The 17,022-nt window shown below is 48.9% G+C and overlaps 1 protein-coding gene across 9 annotated transcripts in view; it reads left to right on the forward strand.

The window, feature by feature from the left end:
* The window catches only part of ADAR (adenosine deaminase RNA specific), a 37,685-nt gene extending 20,900 nt beyond the window's left edge, over nucleotides 1–16,785 (forward strand). For all 9 annotated transcript variants that reach the window (XM_035098171.3, XM_035098167.3, XM_088659180.1 and 6 more), the window contains exons 4-15: nucleotides 1,113–1,270; nucleotides 2,526–2,661; nucleotides 2,851–3,062; nucleotides 4,393–4,549; nucleotides 4,779–4,950; nucleotides 6,424–6,517; nucleotides 7,620–7,739; nucleotides 8,409–8,542; nucleotides 9,800–9,982; nucleotides 11,942–12,054; nucleotides 13,955–14,082; nucleotides 14,794–16,785. In XM_035098171.3, coding sequence (XP_034954062.1) covers nucleotides 1,113–1,270; nucleotides 2,526–2,661; nucleotides 2,851–3,062; nucleotides 4,393–4,549; nucleotides 4,779–4,950; nucleotides 6,424–6,517; nucleotides 7,620–7,739; nucleotides 8,409–8,542; nucleotides 9,800–9,982; nucleotides 11,942–12,054; nucleotides 13,955–14,082; nucleotides 14,794–15,034 — 1,848 coding nt within the window. In that variant the 3' untranslated portion in view covers nucleotides 15,035–16,785. The remainder of the gene's footprint in view (nucleotides 1–1,112; nucleotides 1,271–2,525; nucleotides 2,662–2,850; nucleotides 3,063–4,392; nucleotides 4,550–4,778; nucleotides 4,951–6,423; nucleotides 6,518–7,619; nucleotides 7,740–8,408; nucleotides 8,543–9,799; nucleotides 9,983–11,941; nucleotides 12,055–13,954; nucleotides 14,083–14,793) is intronic.
* The last annotated feature ends 237 nt before the right edge of the window (nucleotides 16,786–17,022 follow it).

Below are 17,022 nucleotides of genomic sequence, written 5' to 3' on the forward strand. Positions count from 1 at the left end.
ATTGTAAACCACTTTGACGTTTCTTGAGAAACTGCGGTATATACACACATACACATCCCTACCTTTTAGTCGATTGTTGGGAATGCTGCCTCTGTCAATGGAGAATATAGCCATCAGGGTTAGCCCAGAAAGGGTGTTGTTTAGTGATAACAACAGCAAAAATGATCCCCCCCACCTCCTTAAATTAGGCTGCAAAAATGAAGAAAGCTAGCCAGGTATGGACTCGGGTGTGAAAGGATTTTGAACTTAGTTCATACTGTTGAGCAGCGGTCAGCAAACTTTTTCAGCAGGTGGCCGGTCCACTGTCCCTCAGACCTTGTGGGGGCCGGACTATATTTTGGAAAAAAATATGAACAAATTCCTAAGCCCTACAAATAACCCAGAGATGCATTTTAAATAAAAGGACACATTCTACTCATGTAAAAACACCAGGCAGGCCCCACAAATAACCCAGAGATGCATTTTAAATAAAAGGACACATTCTACTCATGTAAAAACATGCTGATTCCCGGACTGTTAGCGGGCTGGATTTAGAAGGCGATTGGGCCGCATCCGGCCCCCGGGCCTTAGTTTGGGGGACCCCTGCTGTTGAGCATGAGGTCAGATGCAGCCTGTCCTTTTAATTCTTAACTGTTGGTCTTTCTCACCTGGCTCTGGCTGGCAGACCTTGGGGTTGTAGTAAACAGCAAAGTAGATCTACCTTGCCTGATGTCTGCCCACCCTTGCTGTAGTCTCTCCCCCACCCCCTGGGAAATTATCCACAAGCCCCTGGGGTTCTGCAACAGGCCAGTCAGTGGGGGAGGGTCTCCCCCAGGCTAGGTTGCCTGAAACTGCCGCCTTGTCAGCCAAAATTTTGCCTCTGGGGAGAAGTTGGGGTCAGTGGAAGATTGTTGAGGGTGGTGGTCAGCTGGCTTTTACAGCCATCCTTTCCTCTTCTGGGCACCAGGAGCATAATTTCCCATTGGTCGCCGCCCCCCGAGTTGCCAAACCAACATGGCACTTCAGTGAGAGAGATACTGAAACAAAACAGCAGAAAGAGCCCCACTCTGCAGCATCCTGGTACAACCCCTTCTTTATTTCCTCCTCTCTTCCTTCCTTCCTTCCCTCCCCAGCCTGAGCAGACAGAGTCAGAGCCTTTGTCTACAACGCCACAGCTGAACGTGCTTTCTGGGAAGAACCCCGTCAGCGCCCTGATGGAATACGCACAGAAGTCGGGGAGCGTCTGCGAGTTCCAGCTGCTCTCTCAGGATGGCCCTCCCCACGATCCCAAGTAGGTCGCGACTTGCGTTCAGAAGCGTGTGAAGCTTGCAGCGTGGGGGGGCCCTAGGCTGCTGCTGCTCTCTGGGGAATAGACGAGGACATAGGCACCACCTTTCTTTTTGGGGGGTGTGTGGCTGAGGACGGAGGGAGGGCTTGTTTATTTATTGCAAGAGTCTCTGAGGATGTTTGCGCATGCACGTCATCGCCACCGGGAAAACTTCTCGTTTCTCCTTGTGGTGCTCCAAGTGAAAGGCAAGCCAAGATGTGGCTATGTGGGGGTCTTCCCATAGCTGCCAAGTTATCCCTTTTTTAAGGGAAATTCCATTATGCTGAATAGGCTTCCTCGTGAGAAAAGGGGAAACTTGGCAGCTATGGGTCTTCCTCTGCTCCCTGCTGCTCTCGGCTCCAGCCAGCACAGGTTGAGGATCAACCCCTTCATTGGCGCAGCAGTGCCCTGGGTTCTGTTTCTTGACCGTGCGAGAGACAAAGCTCTCGGAGCTCACTGCTAAAGATCAAAAACATTCTTGGAGGTCTTGCTTCAAGAGGCCTGACTAGATCTCTTAATTGCCTCTCCTAACCCCCTGTGTTCACTAGGGCAGGTGTGGGAAGCCTTTGGCCCTCCAGATGTGGCTGTGCCAAAGTTCTTACCAGCTCTAGCCAGCATGACTCGTGGGCAGGGAGGATGGGGACTGTAGTTTAGCCACATCTGGAGGCCAAAGGTCAAGAGAGGACCCAGCCTATTAACCAGCTTTCGTCAACTGGGGCCCTCCAGGTGTTTTGTACTCCAGGTGTTTTGTACTTCAGCGCCAGCTAGCGTGGCAAACAGGTCGTGGATGATGGTAGTTGTAGGCCTCCAATTTTTTGGAGCGCCACAGGTTGAGGTAGGTTGGAATCAGCCTTGCCTTTGCTTCCCCCCCCAAAAAAGCAGTTATCTCAAAGGCGGGCAGTCTAGGTTATAATATTTGACTACCTTGGTCTAGGTTATAATATTCAGCAGCGTGTCGGGCTCTGCACAAAATGCAGAGGAAGATATTGGCTCTGTCCAGTGGCTTGTCTGTCTAAAAGGAACTGAAATCAAGAAACATGTTTGTTTGTTTTTGGAGGGGGGGGTCAGGTTTCCTCTCCTTTTTCTGTTCAAAGGGAGTGGGGGTTCTGGAAATGACCCAAGCCCAACCTGCCTTCCTGCTGCAACCACTTTCTGTGTGATCTACCTTTAGTCTCAATAAGCCCATGAACTCCGTGGCTTTCCCTTTCCCTTCGATCAGGTTCAAGTACTGCGTGAAAGTGGGCGAACGCATCTTCCCTGCTGTGGTATCGAACAGCAAGAAGGGAGCAAAGCAGATGGCTGCTGAGGCCGCCATGAGGGGCCTCACTGGGGACACCAGCAGCTTACCTGAACAGGTATCCTTGTTGTTTATTGTTTCTTAAATGTATAGACCGCCCCATACCCATAGATCTCGCAACATAAAATCACAACATGAAAAACGCTCAGTATGTAATGAAAATGAGAACGGAAACAGGTCTCCCTGGCCTTGTTCCAGCCTCCTCATCAGCCTCTTTCTCTCTTTGTTTCCTTGGCGACTTTTTCAGACAGAGGCCCAGGGCGACCAGCCTGCGGATGTGCCTGGTGGCCAGCCTGCAAATCTGGAAGAGACAAAAGCCGCGAGCGCTAAGGGTGTTGGCGAGCTGATTAAGTACCTGAACTCCAACCCAGTCAGTGGCCTCCTGGAGTACGCCCGGGCCAATGGCTTTGCTGCTGAGTTCAAGCTGATCGAGCAGACTGGGCCACCCCACGACCCTAAGTGAGTAGGCGCAGCAGAACATATGTGTTCCTTGCAGAACATGGAAAACAAAGCCCAGGCCCTCAGTCTCCAATTTGATTGTCATCTTCTGGCTGGCAGGGGCTGTTCTGTCTAAAGGTCCTTCCCAAGCCCTGCTGCTTAATCTCCCTTCACCGGAGAGACCCCGGGGGGAACTGGAGTCTCGTGTGCAAAGCAGGAGCTCTGCTGCTGAGCTACAGAGCTTTTGTAACGCAAGTCCCACTAGGGAACTGCTGCAGGCAGGATGGCCATGAAACATAAGAAGATTCCGGCTGCAGGATCAGGCCAGCAGCTCCTCTCGTCCAGCCTCCTGTTCTCACAGTGGTCAGCCATACGCCACAAGGGAAATCCCGAAAGCAGGACCCAATCGCAAGAGAACTCTTGTGGTTTTCATTATTTTTATCATCATCTTCTTCTTCTTCTATTTTTCTGGATACTTGTCCAGAGATATATGAACTTTCATATATCAAAGTATGTTTTTATATAAAAGAAACACTTTAAAAATCTAATCTAAAGGAACGGAAGGAAAAAGAGGGAAATGGAAAGAGGGGGGGGAACCCTCTTTTATGGTTTTTCTTTCATGAATTTGTCCAATCCTCATCTAAAGCCATCCAAGTCAGTGGCCGTCACCCCCTCCTGCAGAAGCAAGTTCTGTCACTGCTGCCTGAAGAAGTCCTTTTACATCCAGCTTTTTTGGATGCCCCTGAGTTCTAGTGTTACAAGAGAGTGAGGAAAAACGTTTCTCGATCCGCTTTCTCCTGTTAATATGTCCTGCTCTGTCCTTGTGGCTATACAGTAATTTGTTCCCAAACTGTTTTTAATGTTGTATTTTAAATCGTTGTAACCTGCCCTGGGACCTTATGGCAAGAAATTGAATTATTATTACTCTTATTATTTACCACATGGGTGCCCTGGATTGTAAGCTGAAGATGGGACACCTGTGGGGCCCTCCAGACAAGGTCAGGCTTCCAACACCTATCCGTCCCAATGGGAGTCCAGCCACACCTGGATGGCCTCAGGTGTCCCCTTCAGAGAGATGTAGCGATCCAGCCTGCTTGGTGGAAGTCCAGTAGCCTCTTAGCAGGCTAATCTTAAAAACAGAACAGGGAGGGGGGGGACAAGGACCCAGCCAGTCACTTTTTGGGCTTTACTCAAGCTTGCTGTGTTCTTTCTAACCTTTCCCACTCTCTCAAGCTCTCTGCATGTACATTGTTTTCCTGCTGGGGCTCTTGATTTTATAGCGCCAACTTCACCCAGGGCCCCTCAGTTACTGAACCTGCACCTTCTCTGCTGGCTTACCTCCTCCCGGCAGATTCGTCTTCCAAGCCAAAGTGGGCGGCCGCTGGTTCCCAGCCGTCACGGCGCATAGCAAGAAGCAAGGCAAGCAGGAGGCTGCCGACGCGGCGCTCCGGGTTCTGATCGGGGAGACGGAGAAGGCGGAGAACTCCGAAGGGTTGACCATCACAGAGGTAACACTGCCACCCTCGCTTGCCTCTCCTTTCGCTGTTAATGGGCCACCTCGGGTACGGGAAGACCTTGGACCCATAGACGTTGCTGAACTACCGCTCCCATCACCCCGAACCATTGGCTGTACTTGCTGGGGATGATGGGAGTTGGAGTCCAGCGATGTGCAGAGGGGCTTCCTTTGTTCTTCGGCTGTGAAAATTCCCGGCCTCCCCTTCTTCTTCCACCTCGCAGCTCCCCGTGAGTGGAAGCACGCTCCATGACCAGATTGCTATGCTGAGCCACCAGCGGTTCAACACCCTGACTGCACGCATCCAGCACAGCTTGCTCGGGCGCAAGATCCTGGCCGCCATCATCATGAGGCGAGGGCAAGAGGGCCTGGGGGTCGTGGTGAGCATCGGAACAGGTAAGAGACGCTGCTGGTCCAGGCAGGGGGGATTGCTCCTATCGGAGCTGGGAAGAATCTCGCTTAAAAGCTCCATTTAGCTCATGGATGCGGGTGGCGCTGTGGGTTAAACCTTGCTGATCAGAAGGTCGGCGGTTCGAATCCCCGCGATGGGGTGAGCTCCCGTTGCTCGGTCCCTGCTCCTGCCAACCTAGCAGTTCGAAAGCACGACAAAATGCAAGTAGATAAATAGGTACCGCTTCGGCGGGAAGGTAAACGGCGTTTCAGTGCACTGCTCTGGTTTGCCAGAAAGCGGCTTATGCTGGCCACATGAGCTGTACGCTGGCTCCCTCGGCCAGTAAAGCGAGATGAGCTCCGCAACCCCAGAGTCATCCGCGACTGGACCTAACGGTCAGGGGTACCTTCACCTTTAAGTGACTCTAAACTGGTGTTTCCCAAACTTGGGTCTCCGGCGGTTTGGGGACTACAATTCCAATCATCCATGACCTCCGGTTCCTGCTAGCTAGGGACGATGGGAGTTGTAGTCCAAAAATCGCTGGAGACCCAAGTTTGGGAAACCCTGCTCTAAACAAATACTTTTTTTTTTTTAAAGGACATTGGGAACAAATTATTTTTGGGCACCACCCACTCAGGTCACTTCGCTCCCCCCCCGCCCCAAAAAGCCAGATGGAAATGGAGTAAGCTGTTCTATTAATGGAATCTTGAGTGAAATCAGATCTAGCAGAATTAATATGAGCTTTGAAAATCCCATAAAGCTGAAAGAGGAAATGGGGGAGAGTGTCACTCTTCCAACTTCCTCCTTCAGCTCCATCAGTGGAGGGAAAAGGGCAGCCGCTCTCATCTCCTCGCGACCACAAGGGCAGTGCATGGAAGGGCTTATGGGTGCCAGGGAAAACCCTGTACAAACCACTGGCTGCCTGTTCCTCTGGGAATAAGCGCCCTACGTTTTGGTTGGTTTTTCTTCCATGAAGAGGGTTTTCATCCCCCAATTGGTTCCAAATACGCTCTGCTGCTTTTTAAAAAATCAAACCCAGAATGAAATTGGAAACTAGTCTCAGCCGCCTTTTCGTTTAATAAATAAACAAATAAGTAAAGAGGGGCTAGAACAATTGGAATGCAATTCAGCTGCTGCAGAAGGCCAATCCGTATAGATTTGCTCTCATTGTGAAACACGGCTTTGCAAGCGCAGTCCATATTGTGCAGCTTTTCAAGGTGGATTCGTGGAGTGCGTTACGTAAACTGTAGCACAGCATCAGGTTCTACAGCAGGCTCACATTCAGTTATGGCTCGTGAGCGACAACTCTTCATCCCAGCAAACGGCCAAGGATTCCTTGGTCTGTTGTTAAAAACACACACACAACAGCAACCAGGAAATAAACGAATTCGGCTCTCCTTTTGTCCACACCAAGCCCCCGCGCGGGGTCTGTTAATGCAGTATTTTCCTGACCTTTCTTTCTTCTCCTCGCCTCTCAGGGAATCGCTGTGTGAAAGGGGAGGAGTTGAGCCTGAAAGGGGAGACGGTCAATGACTGCCATGCGGAGATCATTTCCAGAAGGGGTTTCATAAGGTGAGGAGGTGGAAGCGGAGGCCAAGCAAGGCCATTCAGCAGAGCTCTGCCCAGAATGGGGCATGTGTTGAGTGCCCAGCCCCTGTTCAAGGAGAGAATACAAGGCACTGGCCCTACCTTGCAGGGTGGTTGTGAGCGATACTGTGAATGAAGTATTTAATGATAGTAACCTTTATCTGTATCACACGGGCGAGGAATTTGTTTTTTTTCTGTCGAGAGATATACAGGTGAAACTCGGAAAATTAGAATATCGACGAAAAGTGCATTTATTTTAGTAACGCAACTTAAAAGGTGAAACCAATATATGAGATAGATGCATGACATGCAAAGCAAGATATGTCAAGCCTTTATTTGTTGTAATTGTAATTAATTGCCGTTAGGCGGGTCAATTATAAATGGAATATAATTAATGAGATGTAATAGCGACGTTTATTTTTGTGTTATTGTAACTATTTGTTTTATTACTGTGGAATTTCCAAAAGAAAGCATTTGTGAAAATTAAAAGAAAAAGAAAAAATAATAAGTTGCATTACTGAAATAAATGCACTTTTCAACAATATTCTAATTTTCCGAGTTTCACCTGTAATATTTTGGGAGGGGACAGAGAGGCTAGTGGAGGGTGAGGCACCCTCTTTTCTCTTTCGCCATCTACCCCTCTCTACAGGGTGGTGACTGGCAAGTATGAATAATGATACCTAAAAATGATGAAATATACAGTAAAACCCTGACCCCCGTGAAATAGTTGCATGCGTTATTTTATAAACTGCTTCCTGGTGGTTTGAAGCACCTTTTCATCATTTATTTAGATTTTAACGCATCCCACTTTTGAAGCCACCAGAGCCTCCCAAAGCCTGCATTAAAATTTCAATACGACAAACCCGTTTAAAAAGCAACATGGCAGTTAAACAAGGAGCTGGAGCGGGAAAGGAAAGCCAAACAACAGCCATACAACTGATTGATTAAACATTGCAGTCCTACTTGTGTGAAGGGGGGGGGCTTGCTGTGTGGGGCTTTACACCCAAGGAAACATGCGCAGAATGGGGTCCCAAGGCCAAGAAGGTTGACCCAGGCACCGCTTCACATTGTGGTGGTGTTATTCCAGGTTCCTCTACACCGAGCTCATGAAGTTTGACCCCTCGGCACCCGAAGACAGCATCTTCCAGCCCCTGGAAGATGGCAAGCTGAAGATCAAAGACGACATCACTTTTCACCTGTACATCAGGTGAGCACCAGCCGGGGCCTGACCTGCGTGCAGCGGTGCACGATGGCTGAGGGGTGTGTGTACCAGTTTGTGCTGCGTTTCACAGGGGATGTTGAGTGCAAAGCAGGGAAAGAGCTAGCAGGGAACCAAAAAACAGCGAAGGGGAGAATTGGGTAGGGGTAAATAAGTGTTCCACGCAGCAGGCAGACAGTGTGACTCCCCTTAAGGTCCCAGGGCAGGTCGCAACCATTTAAAGAACAGTTCAGAACAAATTGCAGTCGCAGGAGCAGGGTGGCGCCCCCCCCAACGCACAGTTCAAGTGTCAAAAGAACAGGGCAAAGAGGTGCATCTTCAGCCTACAATGAATACCATGTTAGTGAAGGTGACAGGCGAACCTCTCTCAGGAGGGAATTCCACACCTTGGGGGCTGCCACAGAAAAGGCCCTGTCCAAGGCTGCTGCCCCCCAGTGAGCTCTGTGAGGGTCAAATGAGTTTGCATTTGGCCATAGGACCTGAGCTTCTCTATCCTTGGGCTAGAGGGGCCATTTAGCCCAGTGCTTCTGCCTTTCAAATTGCCGTTTTAAGAATTTGCTTGAGCGCTATTTTAGGGGGACCTGCTGAAAAGCAGCCCACACAGATTTCTTAATAGCCTCTCGGGTTCAGGGTGTGCCTTGTTCTTCTGCCCTCTAGCACGGCACCTTGTGGGGACGGGGCGCTCTTTGACAAATCCTGCACGGACCAGGCCAACACAGTTGGGGAAGGCCAGCACCAGCCGCTCTTTGAGAATCCCAAGCAGGGGAAGCTGCGCACAAAAGTTGAAAATGGTGAGTGCCAGGGGAACTGAGCCCAGTGACCGGGGCTTCGTTGCTTCCCTTTTTCAAGCTTTTACATGTGCAGCCGGCCATTCTGGTATGCAGTTTTTGTTTTTGAGGATACAGTTTCCAGCCTTCTAATTGCTTTATACTGACTCAGTCTGTCCATCTAGTAGCAGCAGTAACTTCTTTTCATTGTACGCGGCCCAATGCCCGTTGCAATACGGAAGGGGGATGAATGGCAATTTCACCTTTGCGCTATAGGCTTCTTCCTTTTCTTTTATAATTGGTTGTTTAATTAAAGTTTTTTGTGATACAGATAACCAAGGAAAGGAACATATAGCACCTCCACTTTCAATTCTGGAGAGGGAGGGAAAGGGCTGGGGGAATAGTGGTCTTCTCATTCTGTTGCGTAGTGTTTGCGCATGGTTTTTGTATCAGAAAATTAGAATTTCGTATTGGAAAATTAGAATATCGCCGAAAAGTGCATTTTTTCAGTAACTCAACTTAAAAGGTGAAGCCAATATAAGAGATAGATGCATGACGTGCAAAGCAAAATATGTCAAGCCTTTATTTGTTCTAATTGTACTTATTTGTCGTTAGGCGGGTCAATTATAAATGGAATGTAATTAATGAAATGTAATAACGATGTTTATTTTTGTGTTATTGTAACTAATTGTTTTATTACTGTGGAATTTCCAAAAGAAAGCATTTGTAAAAATTAAAAGAAAACTAAAAAATAATAAGTTGCATTACTGAAATAAATGCACTTTTCGACGATATTCTAATTTTCCGAGTTTCACCTGTAGCTACTTGTTTTCGTTACTGGCATTGTGAGGCTCCGCTGGTTGCCCCCCTCCACCCAGGACACTATTTCAACCAGGCCGAAATGCTCAAGGAAATGCTGTGGAGGGGGGTGGGTGTCCTTGGACAAGGGGCAGGGAAGGTGTTCTGAAAGGCAGGTGCAGAGTCCTGCAGGTGTGTATCTGGGGGTGATATGGCCCACCCCTGTTTTATGCCGCAGTAACAGCTGAACGGAACCTCTCTGTGTAGAGGCGGCATACCTTTTGAACACATCCGGTGCTGGAAGAGGCCCCTGGCCCCCATGCCCTCTCTGAGGACCCAGCAGCATCTGTCTGGCAGCGGCAGCTGGAGAAGGCCATCCTTGGGCTCCAGTGAGGGGGGTGTGTGTGTGTGTGTGTGTGTGTGTGTTGCCTTTGGGCCATTCCAGCAAAGGCAGCTCCCGACCGGCTCCCTCTCTTCCTGCAGGGGAAGGCACTATCCCGGTGGAATCCAGCGACATCGTGCCAACGTGGGACGGGATCCAGCACGGCGAGCGTCTCCGCACCATGTCCTGCAGCGACAAGATCCTGCGCTGGAATGTGCTGGGCCTGCAGGGGGCGCTGCTCTCCCACTTCCTGCAGCCTGTTTATCTCCGCTCGGTCACGCTTGGTAATGGATCTCTCCATCCTCCCTGTTGCTGGGTGTGGGGATCTCGTATCTCTCTTTTTTTCCTGCCTTCTCAGCTGTAACCCCCCCAAAGCACCTATTACTTTACCCCACTCCATTCCAAGATGTCTGAAAGGCCACTTCCTTCGATGCAGAGATGCAGATCCTCTTGGGTGTTAAGATCAGCAGGGGAAGGGCGGTGTTGGTCTGGGAGAGGGGGGAGCCTTCTTTGTGGCAGCCCCATGCACTAGAATTCCCTCCTGGCAGAGGCGGCCTGATGCCTTGGCTGTGTAGCTGTCCCTGTACACCGAAGGCACACCTCTTCCCCCCCCCAACAGCTTTGACACCAGAGAAACATTTCCTATTGTTGATGGGGCAGACTGTCGCCAGTGCATTGCTCAAAAACCTTGCCCTGGCTGCCAGGATGCTACCAAGCTGAGTTCAAGGTTCCTACATTAATTTTCAGCATCCTTAATGACTTGGGTACAGAATAGCTTAGGAGTGCTTGATTCCTTCTATCCCTGCCTGGCCACTTAGGTTTTTGGAGAAGTCGCTGCACATTCAGTATGGTGGGCCCAGTTCTGCAGGACTTCCTCCCGGCTGAGATCAGAGATGCCCCTTCTCTGTTGAACTTTTCGGCATCTGCTGGAGACTTTATAAAAAAATCAAAAAATCCCAGCAGTCATTCTCACACCATTTCTGATCTTACAGTTGGTTAACTGGTTTTATCTTGATTGTATTTGTTGGGCTCGGCATACACTGCCTAGAGATAATCAAAATTAAGTGACGTATAAATAGGGGTTTTTTTTGGGGGGGGTACACACACACACACAAATATATGGTTTAACCCAGGGGTCCCCAGACTTACTGTGCGGCGGGCCGGAGGGTAGGGGAGTGCGCGCGTAGCGGGCCGGAGGGCGGGGGAGTGCGCGCCCGTGCGCATGCGCACACGCACACGGGCGGGGAAAAAATCGCTTGTGCGCATGCGTATGGGCCTCCCCCGACCCGGAAGTGCACCAGAAATGACCTCTTCCGGGTCGGGAGAGGCCCATACGCATGCGCACAAAGGATTTTCGGCGATTTTTTGCCGATTTTTTAGATCGTCGCTGCGCCGCGCGCCGTGAGAGCGGGCGGCGGCAGCGGGCGGCGGGGGTCGTCGCGGGCCGGATTGGAAGGCCGATTGGGCCGCATCCGGCCCGGGGGCCGTAGTTTGGGCACCCCTGGTTTAACCAGTTTTAATGCAGCACATTTAAACTGTTGCAACCTGCCCTGGCATGGCAAAGCACAAGTAAAATATCTGATTAGCGGTAGTTGTAAAAAAAAATGGGCACAATTGGTGAGAAGACTCGAGAGCACAGAGACACAATTCTGCCACAAATGACTCTTCTTAGCGCAGGGGTCGGGGAGCCTGTGGGGCTCTCCAAAGGCTGTTGTACTAAAACTCCCATCACCCGGACCATGAGCCTTGCTGGCTGGGGGCTGATGGGAACTGGAACCCAAGAACATCTACATAGCCCAGTTTTCCCATCCCTGCTTTATAGGAAGCAAAAGAGGCTGTTGGGATTTTGCTGCACGTTTATTTGGGTGTTCCCCCCCCTCCTCCTTCTTTTGGGACCTTGGAAGCCCCCGTCTCATGACAAGGACATGCACATAGCTGCCAAGTTTTCCCTTTTCTCGCGAGGAAGCCTATTCAGCATAAGGGAAAATCCCTTTAAAAAAGGGATAACTTGACAGCTATGGACATACATAGCAGGCCCTTGCTATAAATGTCTTAAAGGCTGCAAAGTACTCAAGGCTTGTGTTAAACCTCTGCCCTTCCTGCCAAGATACAGCTGCCGCTAACCCTTCCAAAAATGGTCATGCCCTCCCGCGCCCCAGGTTGATGAAGCAGCTGATACGTGCTCCTTTAAAAAAAAAAAAAAATGCCTGCACCACCAACCTCATTTTGTGTTCCCTTTCCAGGCTACTTGTACAGTCAAGGTCACTTGACGCGTGCCATCTGCTGCCGCATGTCGAGAGACGGCAACACATTCCAGTCCGGACTCCCCGAGCCGTATTTTGTCAATCACCCGGAGGTAACCGCTGTTTGATTCCCGTTGCGGTTTTAATTCCTTGTCTTCCTTCTCCTCCTCCTCCTTCACCATCAATTATTTGTATGCCACCTTTCCATAGTTCAGTCGTGCTCAAAGGTGTCTGGACCTTTTCTCTATGCGGCTGCGATATTTGTCACATAGGATCTAGCTGAGATTCCTGCATTGCCGGGGGTTGGACTAGGCAGCCCTCGGGGAATGGCTCTCCAATGCTACAATTCTATAATTCTAGTTTTGGAGGAGGGAAAGCAAGTGGGGAGGGCATTATAGAGGTATACAAAACTAAGCCTGCTGTGGAGACAATTGGATTGATGGGAGGGGATAGTCTTTCTCCCATCAATCCAATGTTGGAAGATTCAGGACAGGCAAAATAACATACTTCTGCACAATGTGCTGCTGAGTTTGCTGTTGCAATATGTGGCAGAATCTTCTTTGGTGATCACTCGTAGCTGAGTAAGATTGTCTCCCATAAACACGGTTTTAACTATGAGTCCGTAAGTGACTGTAGAGGCCAGTTCTGGATCCACACGTCCTTCCACAGTGGGGATATTGGTTTCCAGGCGGGAGTTGATCACGGTGTGGATTTGCCAAGCGTGCCTTCCTCTTAGCACGTTTCTCCCTTGCGTCCTGAGTTCGAGTGTCTTTAAAGCCCATGACACCTTTGGTTAAAGGCTGTTCTCCAAATGGAGCGCTCACAGGCAAGTGTTTCCCAATTGTTGGTGTTTATACTACATTTTTAAAATTTGCCTTGAGACAGTCTTTAAACCTCTTTTGTTGACCACCAGCATTACGCTTTCCATTTTTTAAGTTTGGAATAGAGTAGTTGCTTTGGAAGATGATTGCTTTGGAATAGCCACCAGATTGAATGACTTTAAAAGAGAATTAATACATGTGTGAAGGATAAGGCTGTCAGTGACTGCTTTGGAGGCAGAATGCCTCGTGATTCCCATAAACTGGTATTATCAAGGGCAACACAGCACGTTGCAATGGTAACAACCAGCGTCTCCTGCCCTGCAAATTTAGAGCTTTGTTTTCCAAATGTAACTATGCCCGAAAACAAGACCTTAGGTTTGGCTAAAAACTAGGGATGGGAGATATATTGAAGTATCATCCAAAAGCGGTTTGGAGTCCATATTGTGGTATTTTTGACCTGGCAATATATCATGAATTTTGATGTGCGTGTGCTGTGCCAAAATCACAATGTGGGAAAAACTGTGAAGCCAGCCAGTGCCTCTACCTAGGTCCACCCTTATTTCAGACATCGTGATACAGTCATACCTCTGTTTAAGTACGCTTCGGTTTGAGTACTTTCAGTTTAAGTACTCCGCGGACCCGTCTGGAACGGAATAATCCACTTTCAATGGGAAAGTTCGCTTCAGGTTAAGTACAGACTTCCAGAACCAATTGTGTATTTAAACCGAGGTACCACTGTATATCACTCTTATCACGATGTTTAGCTGGTGATATATCACAGTGTTGAAACCCGGTCCTGGTGACAACAATTGGATACACCGTTATATAGGGACCCCTGACCATTAGGTCCAGTCGTGGACGACTCTGGGGTTGTGGCGCTCATTTCGTTTTACTGGCCAAGGGAGCCGATGTACAGCTTCCGGGTCCTGTGGCCAGCATGACTAAGTCACTTCTGGCAAACCAGAGCAGCACACGGAAACGCCGTTTACCTTCCCGCTATAGTGGTACCTATTTATCTACTTGCACTTTGACGTGCTTTTGAACTGCTAGGTGGGCAGGAGCTGGGACCGAGCAACGGGAGCTCACCGCATCGCAGGGATTCGAACCACCAAACACACACACACACACACACACACACACACACACACACACTATTCAGCTTTGCACTCTTTCTCTCCCTCTGCCAACACAGGTTGGCAGAGTCAGCGTCTACGACTCTGCAAGGCAGACGGGGAAGACAAAGGAATCCAGCGTCAACTGGTGCCTCCCCGATGACTCTGAAGTCGAAGTCCTGGATGGCACGAAAGGCAAAGTAGATGGGTAAGAATGGGGCACAGCTATTGGAGGGGAGGCATAGAGGGGTAACCATAACATCAGGCATGGTTGTGTGGCTGCTTCCAGTAGGTGTGGGATGCAGATTTTTGGCTGCCTTTCTTTTCATGCATCTTCCATCCACATGCTTGGGGGCCAGCAACAAAACTGACACTGGATGAGATATAGGAAAAGTAATTGAGGAGGAGTGCCCGAATATATAAGCCGCACCCAAATATAAGCCACACCTTTAAAAAATTTTTTGGGGGGTGTGTGTGGGGAGAGAGAGAGAGAGAGAGAGAGAGAGAGAGAGAGAGAGAGAGAGAGAGAGAGAGAAGACAATACCTGAATATAAGCCACTCCCTTAAAATTCCGCAAGCACTCACACCCGTTCTGTCTGTTTCAGCAGCGATACTGTAAAAGCCAGTTTTTGTAAAGTCGCCAATTTAAACCACACTTTTCACTTTTGGAATTCGGGGGTGTGTGTGGCTTATATTCGGGCCAATACGGTAATAAAAACAAAGGCAGCCCAATCATTCCCACTTCCACAACACTTTTAAAATTGTATGTCAGTCAGCCAAAGTCCTGGCTAAAGAGTCACCTTTCGCCTGGTGTCTACAGGTGTGCAGTGAAGGTGCCGGCCGAACCTCCCTGGGCATCTCTCTTCCTTCCGGCCTCCCAGAATCCTTTTCCTTTACCTACCTTCCTTCCTCCCCCCAGACCAAAACTGGACGTGTCCCGGGTCTCCAAGAGGAACCTGTTTGCACTCTTCCAATCGCTCTGTGCCAAGATGGATCGCAAGGCCCTGCAGAAACTGACCATGTACTCGGAGGCCAAGGAAGCGGCCGTCACGTACCAGAGTGCCAAGCGGCAATTCTTCTGGGCCCTGCAGGAGATGGGCTACGGGAGCTGGATCTGCAAACCCCAAGAGGAGAAGACCTTTGGCCCGTCCGAAGTCTAGCAAGCTGTGCATTTTTATCATTTTATTTTATTTTATTTTACTCCTTTTTTTGGCTGCGGGGGGAGGGGTGAAAGGAAAGGGGTATTTTTTTTATTAACATAGGTTGTGTGTATTCTTTTTTTAAAAATGGAAGCAGGAATGTTAACTTAGGGTTATGGATTTGCCGCGAGGCCTTCCTTCCGATCTATATTGGCAGCATTGGGGAAGGAGGGGGGGAGTCTTCCTCCCCTTTAATTCCCCCCCTCGCCACTCTATCAACGAACATTGGAAAGACATGATCCGAGTGCGCACACCTGAGAGAGAAAGAAATAAATCCACCAGCATCAGCGCTCGTCTGTGACAACACCCTCTCCCCACCTCTGTCCCCTTCCGGTTAGTCAAAAGGCCGCCTTCCTTGTCCCCGCTCTGCTTTTTTTTTTTCAATTCTTTGAACCCCTCCTTTTATTTCCTTTTTTAAAAGCTGTGAATTGAGGAACTGGTAATTATGCACACACACTGTCTTTTCCCCAGGAGTTCTGTCACTTCATGGATTTGCATAAAGGTGAACTCTGGGAACATCACAGAGATTTCCCCGCTCACTTGAATTTAATTTTCACATATATATATATATATATATATATATATATATATCGCCCAACTCCTCCTCTTACCTTTGTTTAATTCAGAATTCTTTGGGGCCACTACAACATTTACCCACCACACTGCCAGTTTATGGTATAATTTCGGGTTTGTTTTTTTTAATTGGTGGGGGGTGTATATTTGTGATCATTTCCCCTTTCCACGAATCTTGGAATGCTGATGAATTCGCCTTGTTCCCAGCGAGACGGCCCAGCCTTTCTGCGGTCATTCTAAGCTACAACCGCACAGCTCCCCCACATTCTCCCAAACTCCTTTGCTCCCTGTTCTGTGTTGACACCTGCTGTCGTGAGAGCCAGCCAGACTCATCTTAATTTTTAATATTAAAAGGCAAGGAAGCAGTAGTCAATGTCCTAGCTGCAGTCTGTGTCGCGGCCCAGCCTAGAAACATATCACCGGGTTTCTATGGATGTTTAAATATGGGGTCACCACTTGATTCCTTCTAACACCTCAGAATTCCCATGCTCCCCCTTTCTTTTAAGCTACTATTCGTCAGTTTTTAAATATACATATACTGTATAGAAAAACTCCAGTTCCAAGCTTTTGGCTGCTATGGAGTTGGCAGTGGTTTGTCTTCCAATTATTTGTGGAATCCTCCCCCCTGGTGTTCCAAGCAGCCTATTTTCATTTTTCATTTTCTAAAGGTGCATTTGAAATGCAAAGGATCCCAGACCAGAGAGGCTTTTGGGGTTTTTTTTTTGCCCCCACCAGCTTTTCTCCTTCCCATCAGTTATGTCTGGGCAATTGCTGTAGTGGCATTAACTGGGGAGCTCTCTTTATGCAAACTCTTTTCTGTCTAAAGGCGGCAGCCGTCTCCTTCAACCCTCATCTCTCCACTTTATTATCCCTCGTGACGCACAGTTCATTTCCTTCCTTAGTCGTGAAGGCGCTGGCGAGCAAATAATAATTATAATAATAATAATAATAAAAAGATGTAAATTTATTCAAGGCAAATCTGATCCTTTTCCCACCACTATTGTAATTCAGTTTATTTCCTCCCCTCCCCCCTTTTTTTGGCAAGTCTGCTTTTAATTGCCCCTCTAGATACCATCGTTTGACAACTGAAGTCATCACATTCCGCCTGAAAATAATAATAATAAAAAAGGTTTTCTGTATTGGTTTCGCTGGTGTGATTCTTTTTCTTTTCCCAGGGGGAGGGGGCAAAGCAAGCATCTTTTGGGGTTTTTTGTTCCTCTTTTGGGAGGGGGGGGAGCAGCATCTCCCATGAGATTCTCTAAGGCGGGAGTGGGGATCTGTGTGCTTCAATTTCATGCATTTGGGAAGGAGGGTGGGGGAGAAGCTGAAGTGGCCGTGGGGAGGAGAGCGGTGGGGAGCCAAGACCTCTGCAAGCA

This window comes from Zootoca vivipara, chromosome 16, assembly GCF_965207765.1.
Source record: "Zootoca vivipara chromosome 16, rZooViv2.hap1.1, whole genome shotgun sequence".
Lineage (NCBI taxonomy): Eukaryota > Metazoa > Chordata > Lepidosauria > Squamata > Lacertidae > Zootoca > Zootoca vivipara.